This window comes from Desarmillaria tabescens, assembly GCF_030435595.1.
Source record: "Desarmillaria tabescens strain CCBAS 213 chromosome Unknown EV420scaffold_2, whole genome shotgun sequence".
Taxonomy (NCBI): Eukaryota; Fungi; Basidiomycota; class Agaricomycetes; order Agaricales; family Physalacriaceae; genus Desarmillaria; species Desarmillaria tabescens.
The window spans coordinates 1,662,946-1,685,956 of NW_026848301.1; the positions used below are offsets into that span (position 1 = coordinate 1,662,946).

At 49.4% G+C, this 23,011-nt stretch overlaps 13 protein-coding genes across 13 annotated transcripts; 8 read left to right on the plus strand and 5 right to left on the minus strand.

Annotated features, from left to right (window-relative positions):
- Positions 1–250: 250 nt before the first annotated feature.
- Positions 251–2,736, minus strand: EV420DRAFT_1635619 (uncharacterized protein; the record flags this gene model as incomplete). Its single annotated transcript, XM_060476474.1, has 6 exons — positions 251–304; positions 354–894; positions 952–1,071; positions 1,139–1,408; positions 1,456–1,922; positions 1,975–2,736. The coding sequence occupies 6 exons, from the start codon at positions 2,734–2,736 to the stop codon at positions 251–253; spliced, it is 2,214 nt and encodes a 737-aa protein (XP_060338644.1).
- A 48-nt stretch (positions 2,737–2,784) lies between these two features.
- Positions 2,785–4,451, plus strand: EV420DRAFT_1504125 (glutamyl-tRNA amidotransferase subunit A). Its single transcript, XM_060471216.1, has 5 exons — positions 2,785–3,098; positions 3,156–3,257; positions 3,314–3,473; positions 3,526–4,159; positions 4,216–4,451. The coding sequence occupies exons 1-5, from the start codon at positions 2,864–2,866 to the stop codon at positions 4,378–4,380; spliced, it is 1,296 nt and encodes a 431-aa protein (XP_060338645.1). The 5' UTR covers positions 2,785–2,863; the 3' UTR covers positions 4,381–4,451.
- Positions 4,452–4,709: 258 nt separating this feature from the next.
- Positions 4,710–5,636, plus strand: EV420DRAFT_462117 (histone-like type 2). The gene is made up of 4 exons (XM_060482226.1): positions 4,710–4,936; positions 4,987–5,039; positions 5,097–5,246; positions 5,305–5,636. The coding sequence occupies exons 1-4, from the start codon at positions 4,897–4,899 to the stop codon at positions 5,473–5,475; spliced, it is 414 nt and encodes a 137-aa protein (XP_060338646.1). The 5' UTR covers positions 4,710–4,896; the 3' UTR covers positions 5,476–5,636.
- Positions 5,596–7,461, minus strand: EV420DRAFT_461438 (uncharacterized protein). Its single transcript, XM_060482225.1, has 13 exons — positions 7,171–7,461; positions 7,110–7,121; positions 6,949–7,049; positions 6,733–6,894; positions 6,613–6,677; positions 6,502–6,556; positions 6,414–6,449; positions 6,255–6,360; positions 6,101–6,195; positions 6,010–6,050; positions 5,895–5,954; positions 5,789–5,840; positions 5,596–5,736 (listed from the first exon to the last, which is right to left on the minus strand). Exons 1-13 carry the CDS (start codon positions 7,223–7,225, stop codon positions 5,668–5,670), a joined length of 909 nt encoding a protein of 302 aa, XP_060338647.1. The 5' UTR covers positions 7,226–7,461; the 3' UTR covers positions 5,596–5,667.
- Positions 7,462–7,470: 9 nt separating this feature from the next.
- On the plus strand, positions 7,471–9,901 carry EV420DRAFT_1626227 (RGase B; the record flags this gene model as incomplete). Its single annotated transcript, XM_060476001.1, has 10 exons — positions 7,471–8,064; positions 8,114–8,171; positions 8,223–8,308; positions 8,359–8,522; positions 8,579–8,706; positions 8,757–8,921; positions 8,973–9,233; positions 9,282–9,484; positions 9,534–9,691; positions 9,768–9,901. Exons 1-10 carry the CDS (start codon positions 7,871–7,873, stop codon positions 9,899–9,901), a joined length of 1,551 nt encoding a protein of 516 aa, XP_060338648.1. The 5' UTR covers positions 7,471–7,870.
- Positions 9,902–10,212: 311 nt separating this feature from the next.
- Positions 10,213–11,443, minus strand: EV420DRAFT_1635624 (uncharacterized protein; the record flags this gene model as incomplete). The annotated part of the gene is made up of 4 exons (XM_060476475.1): positions 10,213–10,749; positions 10,803–11,127; positions 11,183–11,279; positions 11,332–11,443. The coding sequence occupies 4 exons, from the start codon at positions 11,441–11,443 to the stop codon at positions 10,213–10,215; spliced, it is 1,071 nt and encodes a 356-aa protein (XP_060338649.1).
- Positions 11,444–11,621: 178 nt separating this feature from the next.
- Positions 11,622–12,107, plus strand: EV420DRAFT_1635625 (uncharacterized protein; the record flags this gene model as incomplete). Its single annotated transcript, XM_060476476.1, has 2 exons — positions 11,622–11,639; positions 11,691–12,107. The coding sequence occupies 2 exons, from the start codon at positions 11,622–11,624 to the stop codon at positions 12,105–12,107; spliced, it is 435 nt and encodes a 144-aa protein (XP_060338650.1).
- A 134-nt stretch (positions 12,108–12,241) lies between these two features.
- Positions 12,242–15,974, plus strand: EV420DRAFT_1504143 (uncharacterized protein). The gene is made up of 8 exons (XM_060471217.1): positions 12,242–13,017; positions 13,065–13,151; positions 13,202–13,281; positions 13,359–13,910; positions 13,961–14,375; positions 14,423–14,573; positions 14,626–15,767; positions 15,815–15,974. The coding sequence occupies exons 1-8, from the start codon at positions 12,292–12,294 to the stop codon at positions 15,866–15,868; spliced, it is 3,207 nt and encodes a 1,068-aa protein (XP_060338651.1). The 5' UTR covers positions 12,242–12,291; the 3' UTR covers positions 15,869–15,974.
- A 19-nt stretch (positions 15,975–15,993) lies between these two features.
- EV420DRAFT_1504144 (uncharacterized protein) lies at positions 15,994–16,626 on the plus strand. Its single transcript, XM_060471218.1, has 2 exons — positions 15,994–16,311; positions 16,368–16,626. The coding sequence occupies exons 1-2, from the start codon at positions 16,017–16,019 to the stop codon at positions 16,388–16,390; spliced, it is 318 nt and encodes a 105-aa protein (XP_060338652.1). The 5' UTR covers positions 15,994–16,016; the 3' UTR covers positions 16,391–16,626.
- A 25-nt stretch (positions 16,627–16,651) lies between these two features.
- On the plus strand, positions 16,652–18,921 carry EV420DRAFT_1616987 (DEAD-domain-containing protein; the record flags this gene model as incomplete). The annotated part of the gene is given in 10 exon segments (XM_060475186.1): positions 16,652–16,713; positions 16,766–16,981; positions 17,028–17,190; positions 17,222–17,295; positions 17,346–17,558; positions 17,606–17,645; positions 17,695–18,216; positions 18,276–18,381; positions 18,401–18,456; positions 18,508–18,921. The coding sequence occupies 10 exon segments, from the start codon at positions 16,652–16,654 to the stop codon at positions 18,919–18,921; spliced, it is 1,866 nt and encodes a 621-aa protein (XP_060338653.1).
- On the minus strand, positions 18,893–21,015 carry EV420DRAFT_1504151 (glucose-6-phosphate 1-dehydrogenase). The gene is made up of 8 exons (XM_060471219.1): positions 20,847–21,015; positions 20,750–20,785; positions 20,032–20,688; positions 19,908–19,984; positions 19,653–19,854; positions 19,301–19,605; positions 19,094–19,236; positions 18,893–19,039 (listed from the first exon to the last, which is right to left on the minus strand). Exons 1-8 carry the CDS (start codon positions 20,929–20,931, stop codon positions 19,006–19,008), a joined length of 1,539 nt encoding a protein of 512 aa, XP_060338654.1. The 5' UTR covers positions 20,932–21,015; the 3' UTR covers positions 18,893–19,005.
- Positions 20,899–21,867, plus strand: EV420DRAFT_1504156 (Fms-interacting protein-domain-containing protein). Its single transcript, XM_060471220.1, has 5 exons — positions 20,899–20,978; positions 21,040–21,366; positions 21,413–21,556; positions 21,610–21,724; positions 21,778–21,867. Exons 2-5 carry the CDS (start codon positions 21,092–21,094, stop codon positions 21,856–21,858), a joined length of 615 nt encoding a protein of 204 aa, XP_060338655.1. The 5' UTR covers positions 20,899–20,978; positions 21,040–21,091; the 3' UTR covers positions 21,859–21,867.
- Positions 21,868–22,987, minus strand: EV420DRAFT_1504158 (ubiquitin-conjugating enzyme/RWD-like protein). The gene is made up of 7 exons (XM_060471221.1): positions 22,913–22,987; positions 22,811–22,854; positions 22,683–22,762; positions 22,521–22,635; positions 22,421–22,473; positions 22,246–22,374; positions 21,868–22,192 (listed from the first exon to the last, which is right to left on the minus strand). The coding sequence occupies exons 1-7, from the start codon at positions 22,913–22,915 to the stop codon at positions 22,077–22,079; spliced, it is 540 nt and encodes a 179-aa protein (XP_060338656.1). The 5' UTR covers positions 22,916–22,987; the 3' UTR covers positions 21,868–22,076.
- Positions 22,988–23,011: the final 24 nt, after the last annotated feature.

Consider the following 23,011-nt stretch of genomic DNA (forward strand, 5'->3'; position numbering starts at 1 on the left):
ATCGCCCACAAACAAGTTTGGAATACGGCAAAGAATCTGGAGACTCCTCGGAGCATGTACGTGAATAGTTTAGCCTCGTCTGGACAGATCCCACGACGTCCGGAGGCTTTTCAGTCAAGCAGGAATACGTACAAGTCAGAATTCCCGTCGCCATAAGTGTACCTTGTCAGGGCGATCATGAAAGCTGGCTGAGTTGACTCCGCGATCATCACCCAGAAACATGAAACGAAAACCGACTCTGTGGCCACCGTCAGTCAAGTGGCAAAAGATGTTTATCCGGCGCTTCAAGTTCCTTCCAAAGTAACTAATAAAAGTCATTAGTTAAGCGTTCCCAAGTGGTAGTACATACATACATATTTTATTCCCAAAAATAAATATTGCATCAACTCTGTGCCGTTGAACTCGCAACAGTTTGCTGTCCTTCCCCATCGTGTGAACCACTTTAGTAGCCAGACGGGCCTCATCCTCTGGCTGACCTCGACGCCGCCTTCCGTCTGTTCCTCTTTCTCGCTTTCGCTGCTCTCACTAGCGTCGTCGCCCCAGACTCCCCGTTCTTCCTCTGCCTCACTCTCCGTCCTTCCATACCGATCAACGACCCGCTCAACACCGTCAATTCTCCATTGCCGATGCTTACCACCTTTTTCCGTATTTGCCAGCCCAAGTCCAAATACCTTTTCCCTCACTTCAACCACTTTACGTCTACCACCCACCCCGGCATGCCATGCATCCCGTAAACTCATCTGCTCAGCCTCGTACCACAGCGTATTGACGGTCTGCATCATTTTACCGCTCCGTGAACCCTCAGCGTCGACTTCACCCAGGATGCTCTCGCTAACGCCTTCGCCATACCGACTGTAGGCTTCCCGCAACCGCTTATTCGTCCCAGTGAGCCGACTGTTGAGTATATTTACCACCTCAACGACAGTTCTTCAGGTGCGACTGCTCGTCGACACATCACCTAACATCTGTCCACAAAGCTCAACGTCAATACGCATGTGCTCGATCCGAAGCACACGCGTCTCCTTCACGAGCTTGTCTGTGATCACGTCGATACTCCGCCGCTGAGTCAACCTGCGAAGAGGTCGAGAGAAAACCTCAGAAGTCGAGTTCGCGGTTGGAGGCCGCTCCTTCTTCTTACTGCTCACCGGATCCGACCAGCTTGTTACAGCGACCCTGTTTGATGCGGTCTCCCCAGGGTCGCTTCCTCACGCCCAGATTGGCCATTCCATCGAATTTCGAGCTGGGGACTAGATCCACGGTGGATTCACCGACACTTGGGGGCTCGACCACCAGCATTGGAGGAGGGTTTGGGGGAACAACTGGGCTTGCTTGACCGCTGCTGAGTAAATCTTCATCTTCTGGAGGCGGTCGCAGATCAACGGAGGAAGTTTGGGCTTTCTTTCGGCGTCTATAGACTATTAGAAAACATGTATATGATCTTAAAAAATCACTCACCCAGCCCAGCTCTCTAATTTACCTTTCACTCTTTTACGGCCCCAGGCTAGGCTCGCAAATAAGTCACCTTCCTCGTCAGTGCTCCGAGGATCGCTCCGATCACTGCCCGCTGCATCAAAGTCACTCCAACCGGACTTCTTCTCGCCATCAACACCTTCTCTAAGCCTTACGACCCAAGCAATCCTACCGCTCCACAGAGCGCGCACGACGCTTCCGACGCCCTTGTTACCTTTTTCCCGTCCAATGCCTCTAACGATGCCTCCCAAGCTCTCTTCACCCTTCTCGGTACCCAAAACTGCCGCTACGAATCTGCGTACATCAACAATAGGCTCTAGAATCGACTCTGGGCCACAGGCTGGTGGGACGGCTTCTCCACTGTGCTCGTATGCAGCGTGAATCGTTTCGAGGACAACATGGTTAATGTACGTGGGGGTTTGACCAGCGAGCAATGGAGTCGCAGTTGGTGTCTTTGAAATTCGAGGTTGTGCGTGGACGTTAGCAAGGCTCACGCTGAATAACTGGGGGATGTAGGAACGGGTCCTTTGGCACGACGTGACTGTAGCCTATGGCTGCAGCCTTGTTTCGAACAACAAACACAAGCGAGAGGAGAGCGACGACCACAGGTGGATCTGCAAGTCTCTCTTTCGAAAGTCCTGGAACGAAACCCTTGGCCAGCCACTGCCCAAGTGCTTGGACTGTCAAGTCGCACAATAGACCATCACCCTCGACTTGGAAGCCAAACATACCAAGGGCACCTTGTACGAGCCTAACCATCTCCAATACAGTTTCATTGAACCCTCGACCTTTCACGGTCGCAGGAAAACCGTACATTCCGACAAATCGGTCTCTTGTTCCACTACTGGGGCTTTCAAGAGTAAGTGCAGTACGTCCAGCACATCCCATGCGAAGCAAGTTGACATTCACATAAAGCTGCTCTCTGACAACCAACCAATCACCCCCAGGAATCAAAACAATAGTATAGTCTGAACGGAAATGCGCCAGACTTGTGACCATGAGCGTTCCCTCTTCGAGATTTTTTGGTCGGGCGTCAAGTCTGAGAAAATGCACGGCATCTTTCATATCCGCTTCTGTGTTTGGTTTGAGCGCGTCGAGGCGTACGGTGTGTGCTGCATCACCGGTATACACGACTAGCAATGGGAATGGCCTGTTTCGGCTGACGACCCATTTTTCGACTGCATAGAGCTGGTATCCAGAGAGAGTAAGGGTATGTGAGAATGTGAAATTTGACAGAGGAGGGTGGCCAGAGGGAATGAGGAGCATGTAGGTAGTTAGTGGTCAAGAGGCATTTCACGTGAAGGATCGGCAGGGACGATCCGGGCTAACTGCCTGCCGGGGGAACTTGAAATTTCGATAAGTTCTCATGGCATCTTTTGCTTAGTCGGCTTCCATGGCGTATCGCCTAACGGCAGCAGAGTTCATCTCTTCTGGCTTGACTGTCGAGCAATATGCAGTTTCTCTGTTGGATCGTATCAAGTCTCGCGACGACGCTGTCCAAGCATGGGCTTACCTCGATCCGGAATACGTTCTCGCTCAAGCTCGCGAGCTAGATAAGGTCCCGAAAGAGAAGAGGGGACCTTTACATGGCGCTCCAATCGGGGTAAAGGATACTATGTATACGAAAGGTTGGTTGCGCATAGTCCTGAGCGGTACTAGAGCTAATTATCTGTGCGATTCTCAAGATATGCCGACCCAATACAACTCACCGATATACGAGAACCACGCTCCAGTCGTCGATTCAGGGCCTGTTACAATCCTCAGGGATGCTGGGGCACTGATATTTGGTATGGCATCAGTGATAATTATGCCGTACTTGATATAACAGAAAGCATTCGAAAAGGAAAGACCACAACGGCTGAATTCGCAGCGGTTTTTACAGGTCCCAAGACGCGTAATCCTCACGATCCGAACCGCACGCCAGGTGGTTCATCATCCGGATCTGGGGCAGCAGTGGGTGACTTCCAGGTGCCTATCGCATTAGGTACTCAAACAATCGGAAGGTTTGTTATATCACTTGCATTGAAGTCTTTCTTGGAGTCACGGATATTGCAGTGTCATCCGACCAGGATCATACAACGGGGTCTTCGCCTTCAAACCAACCTGGGGTTCCATCTCCCGTGAGGGAGTGAAGATCTCCTCTCTCATCCTGGACACAATAGGTTTCTTTGCACGAAGCGTCGCAGACCTTCAGCTCCTGGCAGACGCATTCAAGTTGTCCGATGACCGAGAACCGTCTACGTTCGAGCTCAAAGGTGCCAAAGTCGCCGTGTGTAAAACGCACATATGGCCTCAAGTTGGCCAGGGAACTGTAAATGCGCTGGAACAGGCCGCGAAACTTCTTCGGGAACACGGTGCTGAAGTTGAGGAGCTCGAGCTTCCGGAAGAGTTTTCTCAGATAACCCAGTGGCTGCGCAATGTCTTGGACGGCGATGGAGGCATAAGTTTCCTCCCGGAATACAATCTAGCGAAGGATAAATTGGACCCATATCTTCTTGGTTTTGTTGAAAACAGCACGAATCTTTCCAAGAGAGATTACTTGACCGGTCTCGATGGTATTGCATCGCTGAGACCAAAGATCGACGCGATTGCAGGAAGATATGCTGCTATCCTGACTCCCAGTGTCCATGATGAAGCACCAGAAGGCATCTCAAACACGGGAAGTGCGGCCTTTTGTGGGATGTGGACGGTGAGAAATTTGCGGCTAATTGGTCCACCTTTCTGTGATTTATACTTGGGATGCAGGCGCTCCATGTTCCCGTTGTCAATATTCCAGGATTTGCAGGAAGTCATGGTATGCCCATTGGAGTATCTTTGGTCGCCCCAAGATATCGCGATCGACACCTACTGAATGTAAGTCAGGTGGTGGGGAAGGCTTTTGCGGCCGATGGAAGGAATCCAGTGTCGTAATAATAATATTAATGGAGAAGTCTTTTGTCTTTCTCGGTGTGTAGCTGACTTTGAAAGAGGCCAGAAATGACCAATCGCGCGTAGTGATGGGTCTGCTTAAGCGGTGTAAGAGCCCGATGATTTCGAAATGCTCGCAAAATTTTACACTCATCTTGTGAGTACAAATCAATGCTGGCATTCAGGCTGGGACACTGAATGAATTCAGAATAAGGTGGCAAGAACAATGCCGCTCTTAGTCTTTTGAAACGAGTAAGGCAATGACGTTATTTGACATCTCAGAGATCGGCGCCGTAGTGCCGGAGAAAGATGATTATTGTTTCTTTGCTGTTACTTTGTTCAATTTGACCTGCTGATTTTTGTTGAATGAATTCATGAATTGTCTGAAATGACCTTGTCGAACACGTGATCCGACGCGTCCTTATACTATAAAACGCGTCGATTATTCTCCACCAATTCATCTCTTCAACGTTCAACCCCCACCCACTTTCCATCACATCGTCTCTACTACTGCTCGCAATGGCTCGCACCAAGCAAACCGCTCGCAAATCCACTGGAGGTTTGTTCCCCGTGTCTTCATTGTCCTGCAGGGTGTTCACCGTCGTTCAGGAAAGGCCCCTCGCAAACAACTCGGTGCCAAAGTCGCGGCACGAAAGACCTCTGTAAGTGCCACCTTCTCGTATCGATTTTTTGTACCTTAACAGTCGTCGCCCTTGTAGGCCCCTACTGGTGGTGTCAAGAAGCCCCATCGTTACCGCCCTGGCACTGTGGCTCTGCGTGAAATAAGGAAATATCAAAAATCCACAGACTTGCTTATCAGAAAACTGCCCTTTCAGCGGCTCGTTCGTGAAATCTCCCAGGATTACAAGGTATGTTTCAGTGTCTGTCATCTCATAAGTTTCCGCCACTCACAAATTGTTCGTTCAGACCGACCTTCGCTTCCAGTCCTCTGCTATCCTGGCGCTTCAGGAGGCTTCCGAGGCCTACCTTGTGTCCTTGTTTGAGGACACCAATCTCGCTGCCATCCACGCCAAGCGGGTCACCATTCAGCCCAAGGATCTGGCTCTTGCCCGCAGACTGAGGGGGGAGAGGACATAAGCTACACGCTCTGCATCGGACCTGCACGTCTGTAATTTTTACTATGCGCATTGTATCGGAATATCCAGGTGTACTCTATCTTGAATGTATTTGACGGCGACCCGTGATAAAAGCATGTTATTCTGAGAACTTGTTGCGATATTACAGGAGCGCCTTATAAACAAGTTGAGCCGCGATTTGGTACATGGACAATTACTGGCTCATTCCACCAATAGCGCCTTCAGGTACTGGGTTCAATCGACGAAACTCGTCGTTGATTTCCTGAAAGAGCATGATCAGAGACGACGGCTTTCGAAGTCAAGTCAAGACTAGCCTTCATAGTAACCCATTCGACACCTTCGTGTGTGTTGATCCATTCAATAAGCCTGGAAATTTAGTGAGAATAGACGAGGTAATTTCCGAGTCCTCAGTTTGCTCACTCTTCCAAGATTAATAAAATATGAGGGCGCCCAGAAACATCAGGATGAATTGTGAGAGGGCTTTGGTGAATTGGGCATTGTTACCGAGGTGTGGATAAATGGTTGTCAGACTTACAAGATGAACCAGTCGTACTCGCGATAGAAGTACTCGAAGTGCTGAAACCATCGTTAGCAGATGCTCTACACCACGACAATAGTCTACTTACCTTTTTCCATAGCTTCAATGTGACGTCTGCATCAACAAATCCGTGTGAGTTATGCGAGCTCTTAATGAACATGTGAGGGGGCAGGTCGTCGAGGTCTGAGATAGCGGAAAGAGTAAGGAAATTGTGAAAACAGCACGAAGTGAGTAAATCTTACACCAGTTAGCCGGGATCTGCACCAGAGTAGTGGGAGTCCCTCTTTGAAGAGGCTTCATCCATTCATGGGCAGATTCTGCAGAGTACTTGATGTTCGTCCAGGTGTCCTGGAACCCGATAAAGGTCAGGTGGGGAACCACCCGGGTAAAAAGTAATTTACCTCATCTCTGGTCCAAAACGGCGAGCAATCGTGAGCCTGTAAGAAAACGTGTAAGAAAGAGTATCGGCATATCGTGAGGTGCACCGACCTGGGAAGAGTGGTCATATTGAATTCCCTTTTCGAGGAGAAGCTTTACGCCTTCCCTGAGAAAACGGGTGATAACGTTAATATGAACGTGCTAGAAAACGGACAAACATACTTGGATGTCTCCCACCAAGGAGCGACCGAGCCCACTGGAGGTTTCCCGCAGAAATCAGTCAAAAGCTTGTCATGACACGGCGTTAATTTACGGCGCCACGAACAAATCGCCTCTGCGGACCTTGTGCGTATGATCCAAAACTTCTTTTTGCTGCTTTACAGTCATCGAGCTGGGATTTTCATGAGAGTAGCCGTGAAGACCGATTTCATGGCTAGCATCCCGGACGGCAGCCATCTCCCCGGGAAAGGTTTCAAGAGAATGGCCTGGGATGAACCAAGTCGTCTACTCGCCCGGTAACCAATAACCGAACTTATGACAGGGACGTAAACCAATCACCTTCATACCGTACTTATTGAACAGCTTCAGCAGCCGTGGTACGCCAACCTCTCCAGCAAAGATTCCCCGCGAAATGTCGTTCGGGGAATCTTCGCCGCCATCTAGGCAATAGAAGATTGAGCCTTCAGTGTCACTGTCAGGACATAATGGTTGGTACCCACATGATCCAAGCCCTAGAGACCGGACTTGTGTCAGCTCGAGGACAACGCATTTATTACTCACATCCTGAGACAGCATCGACATCGACACCAAAGGAACAGAGCGCCCTTTTGACCATGGTATCACTGAGAGAGGAACAGAGTGCTAGTATCCAGATGATAAGACGAGCGGGTTCTTATCATCGTAGAAGCAGGCAGGCAAAGGGCGGCCCATCCTTATTTAATTGGCATGATAGGGTTCCGGAAACCAAACTATCCGCAGTTCTGGTCGCATGAGGTGGAACTACGCCGTGCGAGTATCTAGTAGTACCCATTTACTTTGGTTATGGTAGCAAAGTAGCCGGCCCGGGTATCTCCCTGCGGCGGGCGGCCATCACTCGACCACTGGTTTCCACCAAGAACGTATTTTCGTGTCGTCATTTTCCGCGCCTGGCCCAAGGAAACAGCGATAATTCTACTTGCTCATGGCGGGTCACTTACAATGATCGCGCATCTATACCTGTGTTTATTTGACGTACTAAAGCGAAGTCAAATGGAAGACAGGAGAACTAACGGTGCAGCAGAACAGGAATTATTCGAATTTCCAGCGACTTTGGTAACTACTCTGGTTGCTATGCGCTGCTCTCAAATCTCCGGTACCTAGCATAAAAGTCGGGGGCCCTATGGACTGTGCCTCAAATATACTTCGCTTTCGTTCCCCTCCAGTTGCAGGGAGTGTCGGTGCACTACGCTCATTCGTTTAAAGACGCTCCCTCTGTCTCGTCATGATACAAGTTTCTGCATTGGCTTTTCTTTTCCTGCTGCCCGCGTTGACCACGGCTCAGCTATCTGGTAGTGTGGGCCCATTGACGTCCTACTCTGCCAAGGCTGCCGTCAAGACGTGCGACGTTACTGATTATGGCGCTGTTGCCGACCTGTCAACCGACCTTGGTACAGCACTGGCTTCGGCTTTTGCTGCGTGCGCGCTTTCTTTCGATGTAATTTCATGAGCTAATCCGCTATTGCAGCTGCAAAAGCGGTGGTTTGGTGGTCATCCCCGAGGGAGACTATGCAATGTCAACATGGGTTAGTGAGGTACATTTAACATGAACGGCACCATTTAACCGACACGCACAGGTGACTCTGAATGGTGGATCTGCTTGGGCACTCCAGCTTGACGGTACTATATATCGTACTGGGACGGCTGCAGGAAATATGATATTGTCCGCCGCTTCATTTTTATCTTTTCCACCTGGCTCTCATGTTCCAGCAGTATCGAACACACCAGCGACTTTGAGCTCTTTAGCAGCACATCGTCGGGTGCCGTGCAAGGATATGGATATAAATATCATGTTGACGGAAACCTAAGTGGGCCTCGTATTTTGCGATTGTATGATGTTAGCGACTTCAGCGTACACGACATTGCTTTGGTCGATGGTGAGCTTGTTACATCAATGTCTGGTCACTACTGATATGTGTCATCCTTGCACTAGCACCTGCCTTTCATTTCAGCCTTGATACATGTAGTAATGGCGAGGTTTACAATATGGCTATTAGAGGTGGGAACTCGGGTGGATTAGACGGTATCGATGTGTGGAGTACCAATATGTGGATTCACGATGCAAGTTCTCCTCAGGAGTAGCCACATAAGCATGCTAATCGTTCTTCCAGGTCATGGTCACTAACAAAGATGAGTGTGTCACTGTCAAATCGCCAGCGCAAAATATCTTGGTCGAGAATATCCATTGCAACTGGTCTGGTGGGTGTGCTATTGGAAGCCTGGGCAGTGGCACAGACATTTCGGATGTCATTTACCGCAACATATATACCATCAAGGCATGTTAATTTCCTCTGTGTTTGATCAGAACCTCATTTTTTTTCGCGTAGTCAAACCAGATGATGATGATTAAGAGCAACGGTGGCTCTGGATCCGTCTCAAATGTTGTGTTCGAGAACTTTATCGGACATTCCAATGCCTACTCCCTTGATGTAGACCAGTATTGGTCATCGATGAGCACTGTCGATGGGGATGGCGTGTCGCTATCCAATATGACGTTCTCCAACTGGTCTGGCACATGTGCATCTGGAACCCAAAGAGGACCCATCAAATTTGCTTGCGCCGATGGTGCGCCGTGCACTGATATGACTGTTTGTGTTATCCTACTCGTTTATTCTCTCTTGAACGTTCGTTGATAGGTGACTGATTTCAACATGTGGACTGACTCCGGTAGCTCGATCTACTATACATGTAGGTCGGCGTTTGGGGATGGCGCGTGCCTCAAGGATGGCTCAGCCTCATCCTACGCAATGGTTACCCAGACCATTACGAGTGCTCCGTCATCTTATAGCGCCGCGACGCTTCCTGATGATCTGACAACTGATTTTGGTACCACCGCAAGGTTTGCCTTCTTGTTATTGAAAAGTAAAGTGTACTAACGACATTTGCAGTATTCCCATTCCAACAATTCCGACGAGCTTCTATCCCGGAGCCACACCTGTCAGTGCGCTCTTGGGAAACAGCGGCAGTAGCAAGAAGAGCACCAGCGCAGCCCAACTTGCAGACATCGTATCGGCCACCCCATCTACCTCCTGGAACGACGTCTGCTGTATCCTCACTCATCACTTCTAGTGGTTCTAGCTCTGGCGTCACCACCTCGTCTGTGAGCTCGTCAAACTCTGAAGCTTCCGGGTCACCAACTGGTGAAAGCTTTGGTCAGCCTGGACAGCAACAAGGAGGACAACCTTGGGGTGGAGACAATCTTAAGCGCCGTTTCTCCAAGAAACGACGTGCAGGTCCGCACTCAGTATTACTTTGAGAAATTTGATTATATTATGTGCTACGCCTATTCAGCGTACGCAATCTATTTCGTTGTTACATAAGAGGTGACTTTCGTTCAAGTTCACAACCTCTATGGTCACTCTTTTCAGTCTTCTTTTGAGGCAGTGATCTGATTTAATGACGATCCTGCTACATAACTAACCACCTGAATATAGGCCGACTATTCTCAATTCCCGGACCAGGGGATCAGAAATAAATTTAGTAAAAATATAGCCCAGTGATTTACTGTAATATAGAAAAAAACACAATAATACTTTCCAATAAAATCGACACTCCTTTTTTGACAGGTTATTTTCGCACAGTCCGTCCTTGCGACTTGCGAAGACTACGCTTACGTTCACGTTCGAGGTATTTCTGCTGTTCGGAAGCACTTAGCTTGCTAACTCTCTCCTCCTCCTTTCGCCTCTTCTCTGCTCTCTTATCCTCATTGACTTCCTCCTTCTTCTCCTTCTCTTCTCTCTCTGCTTCCTCCTTCAAAATCTTCTCTAGTTCCTCGCGGGTTTTCCGTAGTTTGTTCTTCGTTTCAGGCCTCAGTGTGATTTTGGAGAGGGAATCGATGAAGGAGAAAAGTGTGGCAGGTGCCGCAGACGATGACACATAGAGAGAGAGGATGACGTGCTTTTTAGAAGGAGATGCAACAGTGTCAGGTCGGACACGGGGCTGATCAGTTACGCTAAGAGAGCGAAAGCCATCCATACTGGACAATTCTTTGAGGAGGGCAGGAAGGGACGTGGATTTTAGAAGGGCCTCCGTTACGTCTGCGAACTCGGACATGACCGATATGTTAGTGGGAAGTGCAGGATGATCTGTCGTCTTGGTAAAAGTCTATATGACGCGTCAGCACTACGATCCAGCAAAGAACTTGTAATGTGAGCTACCAGGTCCCATCGGTCATCTTTGACAACCCTCAGCTCGCGCTTATTGACGACTGCCCATACAAAATCATTGGGCACCGCTCCTTCTGCCAAAGTAAAGTCAAGCTCCACGACATCCTGTGGAGCGTACTGGACATCCACCAAGCCCCGGCCAAGCTGGAACAAGGCCTGGAATGGATCATGCCTAGGACGGAGAGTGAAGATTGCGTGAAGGGCAGCGACTGCGCGGCGTCCAGTTGAGAAAGTGAAAGCATCGGAATACCCGTCCCAGGTGAGTGGAGAGGTAGTGCTGAATTGGGATGTCAACAGCGGTGTCTGTTTCGCGATCCTGCCAGTGACAAATTAAATTCAGATTGGCGAGCTTGGGAACAAGATAAGCATACCATGAGTTGGCCTTGCTTTTGTTATAGGTGATCCCTATAATAGCGACTAGAATGAAGCCTCCCAATGCGAGCAGAAGATATGCTTCTGTTTCAAAGTCTGGAATGCTTCCGGTTAATTTTTCTTTTTGGGTCCAGTAAAAGCAACATACAGGCTGGCCGAAAGGTGATAAAGCGCCATCTATACTCGAGTCCGTCGTACTCTGAAGGTGCGATGAATGGCGGTGGTGTGATATGGGTAAGGGCCTGGGTGAGAGCGTTCATGGTCGTCTCACTGAAGAGAAGGCAGGTGTGAATTCGCGTGTGATGTGTCCGGAAATTGCCGACGTGTCTTGATGCGAGCACTATTCAGGTCCGACAACTTCAAGTCCGACAAGCTCAGCGATTATACTTACTTATGACGCTGAATACAGCCGTTTGTGATGTAAGTAACTCTGCGCACATGGAGGCAGACCTCGGAGTTCGTGTCGACATCAATATTTGGCATCGATATACTGATACTCTCTTGCAGGCCGTGCCGCAGAACGATGCTCTGAAGACAGACTACAGCACCTTCGTCCTCCAGATGCTTCGCTCCCAGCCCAACACCGTAGATCAAGCTCTGTTGCGCCATTGCATCGGACTATCATCTTCCTACCTCGTCACAGACACAACCACTGCTCCCTCGCAGACCGCAGGAGTCCAGACATGGTACTTGGGATTCAACAGACTGGTTGACGTTGTCGTTGCACTCCATTCACTGGGGTCGCTCGAGCTCGAAACCGTCAATGCTGCGAGCAAAGCTTGTTCAGAGTGCTGGACAGTTGCAGGATCCTGGAGGGGACTTGAGATTGGCAAGGAGCACGTACGTGAAGTTGCTGGAAAGCTCAGGCGATTGCTAGATGAGAATGGAAGAACATATCGTGGAGAGAGAGTATATGCACCCTAATAACAACTTGCTCGCTTTATCTTATGTGGCTGTGCTATACGCTTGTTGGCAGTGATTCTGCTTTGGGATAGTTCCGCCCGATAATGCGGCTGTGCTGCACGTGGGATAGTCGCGGTCATTGTGGTGATGTAATGTTCCCAATCTTGGACTCCGAGTGTCTCGTCTTCGTCGTCGTCATCCGTCCATGGCGTCGCCGTTGCCATCGACCCACAGCGATACCCTGCGACCACGACGTCCGACGCGTAGTATTCCACCCGTTCCGCTCGACATTCCCACCGACACCGACAGCCCTTCGGAAGTCCTCGTCGATTCGCCCACTCCCACTTGTGCCAACGATGTCACTGACCTTTCTCCAATCCGTGCTCACTATCTCAAGAAATCCCTCATACAGCTGCAGTTCCAGGAGGAACTTGCTTTACTGACGTCGTCTCCATCGTCGAATCCGTTCTCGCATATCGGCCCGCCGTTTTCGCCGCCTCCCGAAGGTGCTACCCCACTGGACTTGCCTTTCTTAAGATTCATGTTCCGACAATTCGTACTGACTTTTCCCTTCATGGCCGCTGCACCAAAGGACTTCTACTCAGACAAGCTACAGCCCTTCCTTACGGCTGTGCTATCGCGGAATCTCTCGCCGACTTCACCTTTCGACGAGGAGAATGGCGAAGAAGCTACACGGATGAAACTTCTAGCCAAATTGGAGAGAAATCTAAGTATGTTTCTCGGTGCTGCAACGAAGCTGGCGGAGTCCGAGGAGGTGGTGAGATTGGGTCAAGCCGACCTCGACAGACTTGAGGAGTTGGCTCGTAAGAGACAAGCAAAAAATATGCGCAAGAGAGACATATTTGAAGTCAACATTGTCAGTGTACGTACAGTGGTCGACAAGGGGCGGATGCGAAGTCGTATACACGAGGTGCGCCGCATGATTCTCCGCTTTGATCATATCTAAGACGCTTAAAGGAATTCATCATCCGAACGCGACGTTCTCATCATCCAGATCACTTTGTCTCGCGGAGATACGGAGACTTTCGTACACTAGCTAATGAGGTATAGTAACTGTTTCTTCTGGTGATGGTGAGTAATTGTTGTTTGAATAGCTACGGAAGGCGCATCCGAACGAAGATATTCCCCCGCCTCCCGCCAAAGACCGCTCCACTGTTAATGTACCACAGTCGACGTCACCTGGACTCACCCTCTTTCTCAGCAACTTCTATTCCCGCCACACCATCTCGACTTTCCCGCTGAAAAAAACAGACTGACTCTGCGTGCGTACCTGCACTCCCTACTCTCTTCGTCAACCGTCATAGCCTCTTCTCCCGTTCTCCAGTCGTTTCTTCTCTCCAACCCTACGACACTTTCTCCCTCCGAGTTCGATGACGCCCGACAGCGTGAAGAGGCAGACCGTGTCAGAGAGGATGGGCGAAAGCGATTCGCTAAGGAGATTGCGAACCGCGTAGATGGGCTCAGAGAGGCCGTTAAGAGCGTTAAGGGAGACGTCATGGGCGAACACGGTTTGACGAACGTGTTTGCCACCGTTAAGGTGACTCCCGATATCCGATCTTTACCGGCCAACTACCAGGCCGTGCTGGAATGGGCACGAATATCGCTGGCTTCAACTGTATTTCACCAATTTGTCGCCTCAGACAACTCTTCCGAGACATTTGCAAGCCTGAAGCGATTGCACGGTCTCATGCCATATTTTATGCTCAAGGCCGCACTCAAAATCTCGAATCCTATCGGAATGATACGAAGTGTCCTTGATCTCTTTCTAGCACAACCGTTTGGGGGTAGGTCACTGCTACAGAGGTAAGCCTGTTGCTGTCGATCTTTGGGGTGTATTCTTACGAGCATCACAGAATGTTCTCCGGATCCCTCACAGAAGAGGCCAGAGCATTGGAAGAAGAGATTGAAGCTGTTAAAGTCAAGGTTGACGATCCAGTAATGTGCGAGAAGGTTCGCCTCTTTATTTATGGACCGAGGGAAATCCAAGACATGTACAAAGCGGATGCTGTCAAAGAGAAAATGCCGCTGCTAACTGTTGTACTTCGCTCTGGGGATGAGCCAGTACTAATGCGCGCTCAATTGCATCGTGTTGCCAAGGCACATCGGGCACACGGGATCTACATGCGATATCGCGAAAGCTTGGACGACTCTGATGATGACGATGGGCCGATGGATGAAGATGCGTGGCTATATGAAGATCTGAAGGTACTCGCGTCCTTGTACGCAAGACTAAGAGATCGAGAGCAGTTAATTGCGTTGATATTTGAGGTGTGCGCATCCATTCTGCCCTTCTGTGATGCTGAACAATTCTCTAGGGCTTTACATCAGATCTACTGAAGGATATCATTACGATCTTCTACACACCACTGGCGACCGTTTATCGTGCAGCGTCAATAGCGGATTCTTTGGGCGATTTACAGAGTTTTGTGAATGATTTGATTAAGACTGTGGAGGGTGTAGAGGAGTGTGCGTGTTTCTGATCTCTGTCTCTCTCGTTTCTCCTCTGACTTGTTTCCAGTAAGCCAAGAGGACCCAAATCGCACAGTTCAAGCGTTCATTGACCTCATCCAGCGGCATGAGCAATCATTCTATCAGTTTGTGCATAAAGTGCATTCTAAGGGAGAAGGTCTTTTCGACAGCTTAATGCGGTGGATAGAACTGTTCATCACCATCATTCGCGAAGGAATCTCGACAAGTAACAATCCTATCAGTCTGGAATTCTTGCTTCCGCAGTCTGCTGCGGAGAGAAAGCTGATTATGGATGAAGTGGACAAAGTTGCGGTATATCACTACAAGACGAAATTGTTGTATGAAGAGAAGGTTCGACGAAGATTCGCCGGTGGTCAAGCTGCGCAGGGAGAAGGCGAAAGGGAAGAGGAGGAAACGAGGAGAATGGTTGATGGGGTCGTGGGCGAGATAAGCTTCGGGGAACTGGTTAGCGGTGATGTAGAGGAACTGAGAGCTGAGGAAAGTGACGATGAAGAGAGTGACTCTGACTCTGACGAGACCGAATCCGACAGCACAGAGGATACCGAGACTGATTCCGACTCAGAGTCAGAGAGTACAGAAGAGAGCCTACCTAGTCGACCTTCCAGGATGCATACGATCCCTAGTCCTCAACCCAGGAAAAGTCAGACCGTAGATGATGGGGGAACGGTTACGCCGAGACAACGGAGTTTGTCTTTGCGTCGTTCGTTTAGCGACATCAAAGCCGTGGTGGCAGGGAGAAAACGAGAGAGGGATAGTGTGCCACCTATGCCGCCGATTCCAAAGAGCGTCGCGGCTGCTATGAAAAAGCCCCTACCTCCGAGTCCGGTAGGATCACCTGGGCCTAGTCCGACGCCTTTGAAAGCGTCGTTTGATTCATCCAGGTCAATCAATTCGTCCAGGTCTTCTCTTAATTCGTTCAAGCAACTGCCGCGGGCACCAGGAAAATCTTCCATGGACTCTTCCAGGTCCATTGATTCTGTGGGGCCGCTTTCTCCGACGTTATCAGCGTCGCGGACACTCGCTTCTGGGTGTTCAAGGTCGTCTATTGATTCGAGCACTTCTCGCACACCCAAGAAGCCCAAGACGAAGCGGAAAAAGAAACGTGTTGAGACAATCAAGCCACCAGATTTGGTACATATTCCTAATCTGCTGCCCTTGTTCAAAGAGATGGTAAGTCTGCCTATTTTATGTACATGACCAGTGCTAAACGGAAGCAGATGCGGCCACACCTTCGTACAAGGGCTAAGACTCCGAGGATTAATGGTTCATGAGATGCTAGTAGAATGATATTATATAGTGCTTGTAGCGACTGGGAAGTTCTACATTGTTTGTGTATCTTATAGCAGTAGGTCAACTAATGGAAACGGATACCCAAAACGTCATGCCTGATCAAACGCGTAATTTCTCCTCCGGACTACGATGAGCACCAGCTACCTTCCACATGTTCTGTACTCCATGGCTATCATGTCACTCTCAGTGCATCTCGTATATCAGAAACACTCAATGCGTCAGGAGAAAGCACGCGTTACTGGGCAAATTTCGATACTGGAAGACGTAGCCGCACAGCTACGCTCGGGGAAGCATTTGTCGGGGGAGGAACTGCACCGGCTGAAGAAACTTGCAATGCCGTCGTTAGAGAAGGAGGAGAAGGAGGAGATTACTTGGAAGGAGGCACTGTTGGGCAAGAAGGATATCAAGATACCGTCAAGGACAGGTGCGTGCTGGTTTATTGGCTGGGATGAGACAGGAACGAACTTATGTCTGTGCCAGATGACGATTCTGAAAAGCCATAAGCTAACAAAAAAAAGATGCAAGCGCTGGGCGATAATATAGGTCAATATCTCATTTGGCGCAATTCCCGACTGCAGCTCTGACCACAGCAGCAACAAAACAAAGGGTTACAATTTAGCAGAGCGAATATGTTCCAGGTAACTCTCAAGGACATTTGGGCACTGCTGAGGGATTCCAAAGAGGAAACGAATTGTTCAGTAGTAGATTATCCATGTATGCGGGAAATGCCGAGTCTCTTCGAAAAATCTTCCTTTGCAACGGCCATGGCCTCTACTGCATTTGCAGGTTCATGGAGCTCGCTGCCCACCTCTTTGACTCCCTGGATGTGCGTCCTAGCTATCCTACCCTGCTTAGCTGTAACCAATTGCTGAGAACAGATTCGATGTAATTCAATCCATGGGACATACCCAAATGACGCCTGTTCAAGCTTCCACAATACCTCTATTCATGAAGAATAAGGATGTCGTTGTTGAAGCCGTCACAGGCTCGGGAAAGACCCTTGCCTTTGTAATACCCATTCTCGAGCGCCTTCTTCGACGAGAACGTCGGCTACGCCAGAATGAAATCGGTGCCCTCGTTATAAGTCCTACTAGGTGCGTTTTTGTGCTTTGACCCATGCTCCGACTCTGATTTCGATAGAGAACTTGCAACACAGATACATTCCGTGTTCTCCACCTTCCTCTCTGCACAACCATTAGAAGAGACACATCAAGGGTTGCCGCTGCCTCTCTTGCTGATATCTTCGACAGAGTCATCGCCTGCACAGGATGTTCAGCGTTTCTTAGAATGCGGATCAGACATAGTCATTGGGACGCCCTGGTCGGATAGAAGAGTTTTTACTGGGTAAAGGAAAATCGCATGTCAACGTGAAGGAGCTGGAAGTATTGGTTCTGGATGAAGCTGACCGGTACGAGGCGCTTGTGTTCTTCAGATGACTTTCAGTCTTATGCACCACAGACTCCTGGACCTTGGCTTCCAAGCAACTCTTACCAAGATACTCACGCATCTCCCCAAACAACGTCGAACAGGCCTGTTTAGCGCAACTATGACCGATGCTGATGCAATGTCGGAGCTGGTGAGAGTAGGACTACGAAATCCTGCAAGACTCGTCGTCAAAATACAGTCCAAGAAGGGCCAGAAGGTCGTTGAAGAACGGCGGACGCCAGCAAAGTGAGGTCAATGTACTTTTATTTTCAACACGAAACTGAACCCTGTAGCCTCTCCAACTTATATCTGACGTGCCATACGTCGGAAAAAGTCTTACAGCTAACGCGTATTATACGGCACGAGCTGTGAATCATCACAGTTCATCGTGTACTTTGCCACCGGCGCATGTGTCGACTACTTCTATCACATACTACCTTCTCTGCTCCCTTCGCAATATACTCTCCATTCACTGCACGGTCACCTCACTCCCGCTGCTCGTACACGAACACTCACTGCATTCTCTTCTTCCATTTCCACACCCGCCTCACCTTCTATCCTGCTTGCAACAGATGTCGCTGCCAGGGGCCTTGATCTTCCCCACGTCGATGTAGTAATCCAGTTTGATCCTCCAACGGATCCAAAGGCGTTCTCTCATAGATGTGGAAGGACCGCCAGGGCAGGTCGAAGTGGAACGGCGTGGGTTATTTTAGTTGGAAGGGAAGTGGGATACGTAGATCTCATGGCTGTCCGGAAGATTCCTTTGAAGCGGCATGGTTTTCTCCTAGCCAATGGCCAAGAGAGCGATGAAGAGGAAGAAACGCGTCCTGAAGACCCTGAAGTCGGCGAATTCCTGCAGAAAATTCGGACCAAGGTGCTTGCGGATCGCGCCCTGAACGATCAAGTATGTCGGTTCTCCCCGCTAATCTAGCGCTGTCCTCATTATAACTTTGCATTCCCAAGGCCATGAAAGCGTTCGTATCTTTCGTGCGCGCTTACTCCAAGCACGAAGCGTCGTACATCTTTCGGATAAAGGACTTTGACCTCATCAGCGCAGCCAAGAGCTACGGTCTGTTGCGCTTACCTAGAATGCCAGAGCTCAAACAGGGGAGATCGGGAAGGGTGGGAGGACGCTGATGTTGATGTGAGTTTTGTTATAATATTTCCCTGATGACTTTCTCAAGTATTTTGGTAGTGGGACACATACGCCTATCTTGATGCCGCACAAGAAGCCAAGCGGCTCGCCGCAGCGGCAAAGCCTAAAGTGTCCGAAGAGGAGCACAAGAAGATAAAAGAGCAAAAAGAGCAAAAGAAAAAGGCCCAGGCTGCGTGGAGCAACAAGGCTGTAAAGCACGAAGAGAAAGAGCGGAGGAGAGAAAAAAGGACCAAGAAGAAACAGTGGGAGAAGGCACAGGAGAACGAGAAAAAGAGACAGCGTCAGGCCGAAGACGAGAAAGAGGATGATGAGGATTGGGCCGAACTCGCCAAAGAAGAGAGGATGGCTAAGAAGGTGAAGCGTGGCGATGTCGCGCAGAAAGATTTCGACATGGAATTAAGGGGATCCCACATAGAAAACAACGGTTTAAACATCAATCCTAGTTCAAAGTAATACAAGTATGAAACGCATTCTATCGATACTGTACAGTTAAATTGCTACGTATACGTCAGCTTGGCCTGAATGCCACATTAGAGTTTACAAACACGCAAGGCTGGAGACGGGCCACACACTGCGGAAGAAGGTTACAACACATGACGTGCTATTGGTATAAGAGCCAACTCACTATCCTTCCGTGTTACGTTTGAAACCGTATTTCGTCACGAACGCCGTCAGTTCTTTCGGTCCGCGAGATCCATATGGATAGTTCACGGGTTTAGGCCTGGGCCCATCTTTGCCGTCAATCCAATGGAGGATCGGAGTGAAAATCTACGGAGTCCCATCCCATGCTTAATAACGCACCGTCGTTGAGCCGTGTCTGATCAAAACTCACCTTCCATGCAACGTCCAACTCATCGTGCCTCACAAAGTTACTGTGGTCACCTTTCAGTGCATCCAGTATTAACGCTTCGTATGCCTCTGGAATCTTCGTATCGGTGAATCGTCTCTTGTACGTGAGATCCATTTCGGTCGGCATCGCACGGGTGTAAAGGCCAGGAGTCTTTGCGTTCAACTTCAGATAAATCGCCTCGGATGGTTGGATCCGTATAACTAGCTCGTTGCGGGCAATGTCCTTGAAGATACCCTGGGTGACATCCTTGAACTGAATCCGGACTTCGACTTTGGCTTCGTTCAAGGCTGCGAAGAGGTGAGCATATAATAATATGACAAGAATAGCTAAATACCTTTGCCGGCCTTAAGGATGAATGGCACACCTTCCCACCGGGGGTTGTGGACCCACAGAGTAGTGGCGGCAAAAGTTGGGCAAACCGAGTTATTAGGGACGGTGTCGTCATCAAGGTACCCCGGCTTGCCATTAGCCGCAACGTACTGACCCAATAGTGTGTCGTCACGTTCGATAGGTGGTATAGCACGAAGGACCTTAACCTGGCCAAGGGTCAGTTGGCAGGCTCGGCCCCCACAAATCGGCTGCCCCATACCTTTTCGTCTCTAATGTCTTCGGCAGCAAAGGACACTGGTCTCTCCATTGCAATAATACTGAGGACCTGCAGCAAATCTATGCACCATAAGAAGGCATCTGTTCCCAACTGAAATCTTACTCACGATTCTGCAAGACGTCCCGGATCATTCCAAACTCATCAAAGTATCCACCCCTGCCTTCGGTCCCAAATGGCTCTTTGAATGTTATCTGGACGTTGCTGATGGAATTCTTGTCCCATGCAGCATTCATGGCAACGTTGGCGAACCGTAACACGAGGATGTTCTTGACCATTTCCTTGCCCAAATAATGGTCAATCCGGAAGGTCTCGTCCTCTGTCCAGTATTGCTTGAGCGAACCTAGAAGTTCTCGAGCAGATTCGAGATCTTTCCCGAATGGCTTCTCCACGACGATCCTGTTAACACCACCTTTGGTGACATAGCAGTGTTCTTTGAGATTCTTGGCGACGGGGATGAACACACTCGGCGGGAGAGCAAGGTAGAAGATTCTGTTGCACTCCTTGGACTGGTAGCCGGCTTCGATTTCCTCGAGGCGCTTATTCAGCTCGTCAAAAGCGCCACCGTCCTCGTAACTGCCAGCGAGGTAAGTTGAGATGTCTTTGAACTCTTGGATTTTGGCAGCAATCTCGGGGCTGTCGTCAGAGTTTTTGATGTAAGACGTAGCGCGTTTATGGAACTCGGGCAAGTCCATTTTAGATCTGGCATAGCCAATGATTTTTACATCGCGAGGGAGATAGTTTTGAGAGAATAGCCCGAACAAGGCTGGGAAAGTCTGAGAAGATTATAGTAAGCAGTATTCAAGAGCAAGTGAGAGATAAAGCACCTTCTTCTTTGCAAGGATCACCAGAAGCGCCAAGCACTGGAATGCAAAAAGTCAGAACTTGCCGCTCGTCAGTCAAGATGAGGACGAGATTACTGACCGACGATGATGGTGTTATCCTTGAGCTCCTCGTGAGAGGTCTCCATGGAAGGAATGGTGCCGGACATCGAGCGCTGGCGTGTCATCTTGGTCGTGGTGGTTGGAGACAGAGAATCAGATGTGGATGATCAAGGTGAGCGGGCAAAATGAGAGACGCGGAGTAACCTGGCGTAATCACTAACATCATCACTCAGCAGCCTCGCACGTACCCCTTACCGGCCCGGTCACCCACTGTGACAGTCACACATGGATTTCAACTCTGCCACTCTCTTCGACGACCTCTCGCGCCTCGTCGAGAAGGATGGCGCCGGCAATGATCCAGCTACTACTCACATTCTCGCGTCGGCACTCATGGCCAAGCTCAAGGCCCTGAATCGTGCTGCTAACCTCGCTACACGCCACACAAAAGACGCGACAGCTGCAGCTCGTCATGACATGGACCAGTCTCACCTGGGTCTGCAGAATCTTCTTTATGAAAAACGGCACCTAGAACGGGAGATTGAAAAGTGTCGACAGTTTGCGTAAGTCCTTGGTCGTTGCATTACTTCGCCTCTAATGGGGTTGTAGGTCGATATATCAGGACGTCTCACTGTATTCCCTTGAAGAATTCAAGGAGCGTGCCCCTGAGGAAGCGAGGACAGAGGAAGTACTGGCTGACGAGCATCAGCTCATGTTAAACCGGCTGAGTTTCGAGCTGGTTGAGCGGCAGAGGTCAGTCCTTGACTACCAACTCTTGCTCTTGATACTTACTCTTGTCTTAATAGACTTGATCAACGGAAAAAAGAGCTCATACTCGCAAAGGAAGAGCTGCTGAAGGAAAGCAAGCAGAAACAAATTACCATGGACAATATCAAAACTCAAATTGATAATCTCGTCAAGGTCAGGACTCGCTGTATCTGTCTCGGCTTCTACTCATGTTCCTTGTCATCCAGGTAGCAACAGAGACGCAGAAGAAGGTTGAAGAGCTTGCTCAATCAATACCTAATCCCTCTAATACACTTACGCCCAGTTGATATATCCATCCTTCTATTATTGTCCGAATTTTTACATGTAAACGATAAGAAACCAGTGAGATGAGGATATGTATGTCAAGGGGCCTTGACCGCTAGGTATGTACAGTTAAAAGAGGAAAGCTGCGCAGCGACATCATACAGATGATTAGATATGATCATCAATGGATAAATAAGTGGAAGGGAGCAGGGAGGGGGAGATAGAACGGCAGCAAGAGCGGTTACTCTGCGTCACTGATGCTCCCAATGTCGCTCATCTCCTCGTCTTCGTCCTCGTCTTCCTTGCCGTCTGTGGCAGCATCTGCAGCTTCCTTAGTGGCAAATCGTTGAACATATTCTATCATCCCATTAGTTGATCGTGTGTACAGATGAAGCGATGGCATTACTCACCTTTGACCTTTGCCTCATATTCCTTCGGATGGCGCATTAACAGCGCAGCCGCTTCGCCATTCAGGGGGTCATTTGGGTTTGGGTATCTGAGCAGCTGGGGGAGAAACACTTCAAATATGTTTATCATGTCTAGACGAATGTAAGAACGGCCACAATGGACGGTGGCGCCACGTACCGAACATTGGCGACCATGTTTGATTGATTACATCGAGACAGACCGAGCCGCTCCTGGTCTTGTGAGTACAGCTCGGATCAGAGAAGATAGCAAGGCGTACAGCTCATCGATGTTGGGATGGAATATCTTGTTCATGAATCCGATACTGGGTGATTTGAAGGGATACTGGTCCGGCAGTTCGACATGGATCTTCCAGACACCGCCAGCAAAGGGTGCTGTCCTATCCATTAGCCCACTTCGGCAGTCAAGGAGCCTGACTCACTTTCGCTTGGCCCATAGAATCTGACATAGAATTCCTGCATACTATCATTGACGAGCGAAACCTCGTAGTCGGACATGAGCCTGGAAAGTTATCGAGGTGAGCCCACACCGGTGATATGTTGAGCATACATCTTCATGACATCGGTTTCGATGCGGCGCTTGCTAGGAGAGGCGTAATTACCAGCAAGCGTTTTCAGCAAGATATGCAAGAAAGAAATGAAAGGTACTTATCATGTTCAGCGAGTACTACGAGATGTGGAGGAGATGGTTGTTAATGGCGAGTCACCGGGCCGAGCCGAGCCGCTTCTCTTCCTTCTGACCATCAAGCGA

Coding starts and splice junctions, on each gene's coding strand:
- EV420DRAFT_462117 (XM_060482226.1), top strand. CDS start 4,897: ATGGCTCGCACCAAGCAAACCGCTCGCAAATCCACTGGAG. Junction 5,040..5,096: donor TCGCGGCACGAAAGACCTCT/GTAAGTGCCACC, acceptor TCGCCCTTGTAG/GCCCCTACTGGTGGTGTCAA. Junction 5,247..5,304: donor AAATCTCCCAGGATTACAAG/GTATGTTTCAGT, acceptor TTGTTCGTTCAG/ACCGACCTTCGCTTCCAGTC.
- EV420DRAFT_1504151 (XM_060471219.1), bottom strand. CDS start 20,931: ATGACACGCCAGCGCTCGATGTCCGGCACCATTCCTTCCATGGAGACC. Junction 20,786..20,846: donor GGATAACACCATCATCGTCG/GTCAGTAATCTC, acceptor TTTGCATTCCAG/TGCTTGGCGCTTCTGGTGAT. Junction 19,237..19,300: donor AGTTGGACGTTGCATGGAAG/GTGAGTTTTGAT, acceptor GGGACTCCGTAG/ATTTTCACTCCGATCCTCCA.
- EV420DRAFT_461438 (XM_060482225.1), bottom strand. CDS start 7,225: ATGGTCAAAAGGGCGCTCTGTTCCTTTGGTGTCGATGTCGATGCTGTC. Junction 6,557..6,612: donor CCTTGGTGGGAGACATCCAA/GTATGTTTGTCC, acceptor CCGTTTTCTCAG/GGAAGGCGTAAAGCTTCTCC. Junction 5,955..6,009: donor GAGTACGACTGGTTCATCTT/GTAAGTCTGACA, acceptor AATTCACCAAAG/CCCTCTCACAATTCATCCTG.
- EV420DRAFT_1504143 (XM_060471217.1), top strand. CDS start 12,292: ATGGCGTCGCCGTTGCCATCGACCCACAGCGATACCCTGCGACCACGA. Junction 13,911..13,960: donor GGTAGGTCACTGCTACAGAG/GTAAGCCTGTTG, acceptor CGAGCATCACAG/AATGTTCTCCGGATCCCTCA. Junction 14,376..14,422: donor TAATTGCGTTGATATTTGAG/GTGTGCGCATCC, acceptor ACAATTCTCTAG/GGCTTTACATCAGATCTACT.
- EV420DRAFT_1504158 (XM_060471221.1), bottom strand. Junction 22,763..22,810: donor GAAACCGATGTCATGAAGAT/GTATGCTCAACA, acceptor ATAACTTTCCAG/GCTCATGTCCGACTACGAGG. Junction 22,636..22,682: donor ATTCTATGGGCCAAGCGAAA/GTGAGTCAGGCT, acceptor TGGATAGGACAG/CACCCTTTGCTGGCGGTGTC.
- EV420DRAFT_1504144 (XM_060471218.1), top strand. CDS start 16,017: ATGAGCACCAGCTACCTTCCACATGTTCTGTACTCCATGGCTATCATG. Junction 16,312..16,367: donor CAAGATACCGTCAAGGACAG/GTGCGTGCTGGT, acceptor TGTCTGTGCCAG/ATGACGATTCTGAAAAGCCA.
- EV420DRAFT_1504125 (XM_060471216.1), top strand. CDS start 2,864: ATGGCGTATCGCCTAACGGCAGCAGAGTTCATCTCTTCTGGCTTGACT. Junction 3,258..3,313: donor TGCTGGGGCACTGATATTTG/GTATGGCATCAG, acceptor GCATTCGAAAAG/GAAAGACCACAACGGCTGAA. Junction 4,160..4,215: donor CCTTTTGTGGGATGTGGACG/GTGAGAAATTTG, acceptor CTTGGGATGCAG/GCGCTCCATGTTCCCGTTGT.
- EV420DRAFT_1504156 (XM_060471220.1), top strand. CDS start 21,092: ATGGATTTCAACTCTGCCACTCTCTTCGACGACCTCTCGCGCCTCGTC. Junction 21,367..21,412: donor GAAAAGTGTCGACAGTTTGC/GTAAGTCCTTGG, acceptor ATGGGGTTGTAG/GTCGATATATCAGGACGTCT. Junction 21,557..21,609: donor GAGCTGGTTGAGCGGCAGAG/GTCAGTCCTTGA, acceptor TTGTCTTAATAG/ACTTGATCAACGGAAAAAAG.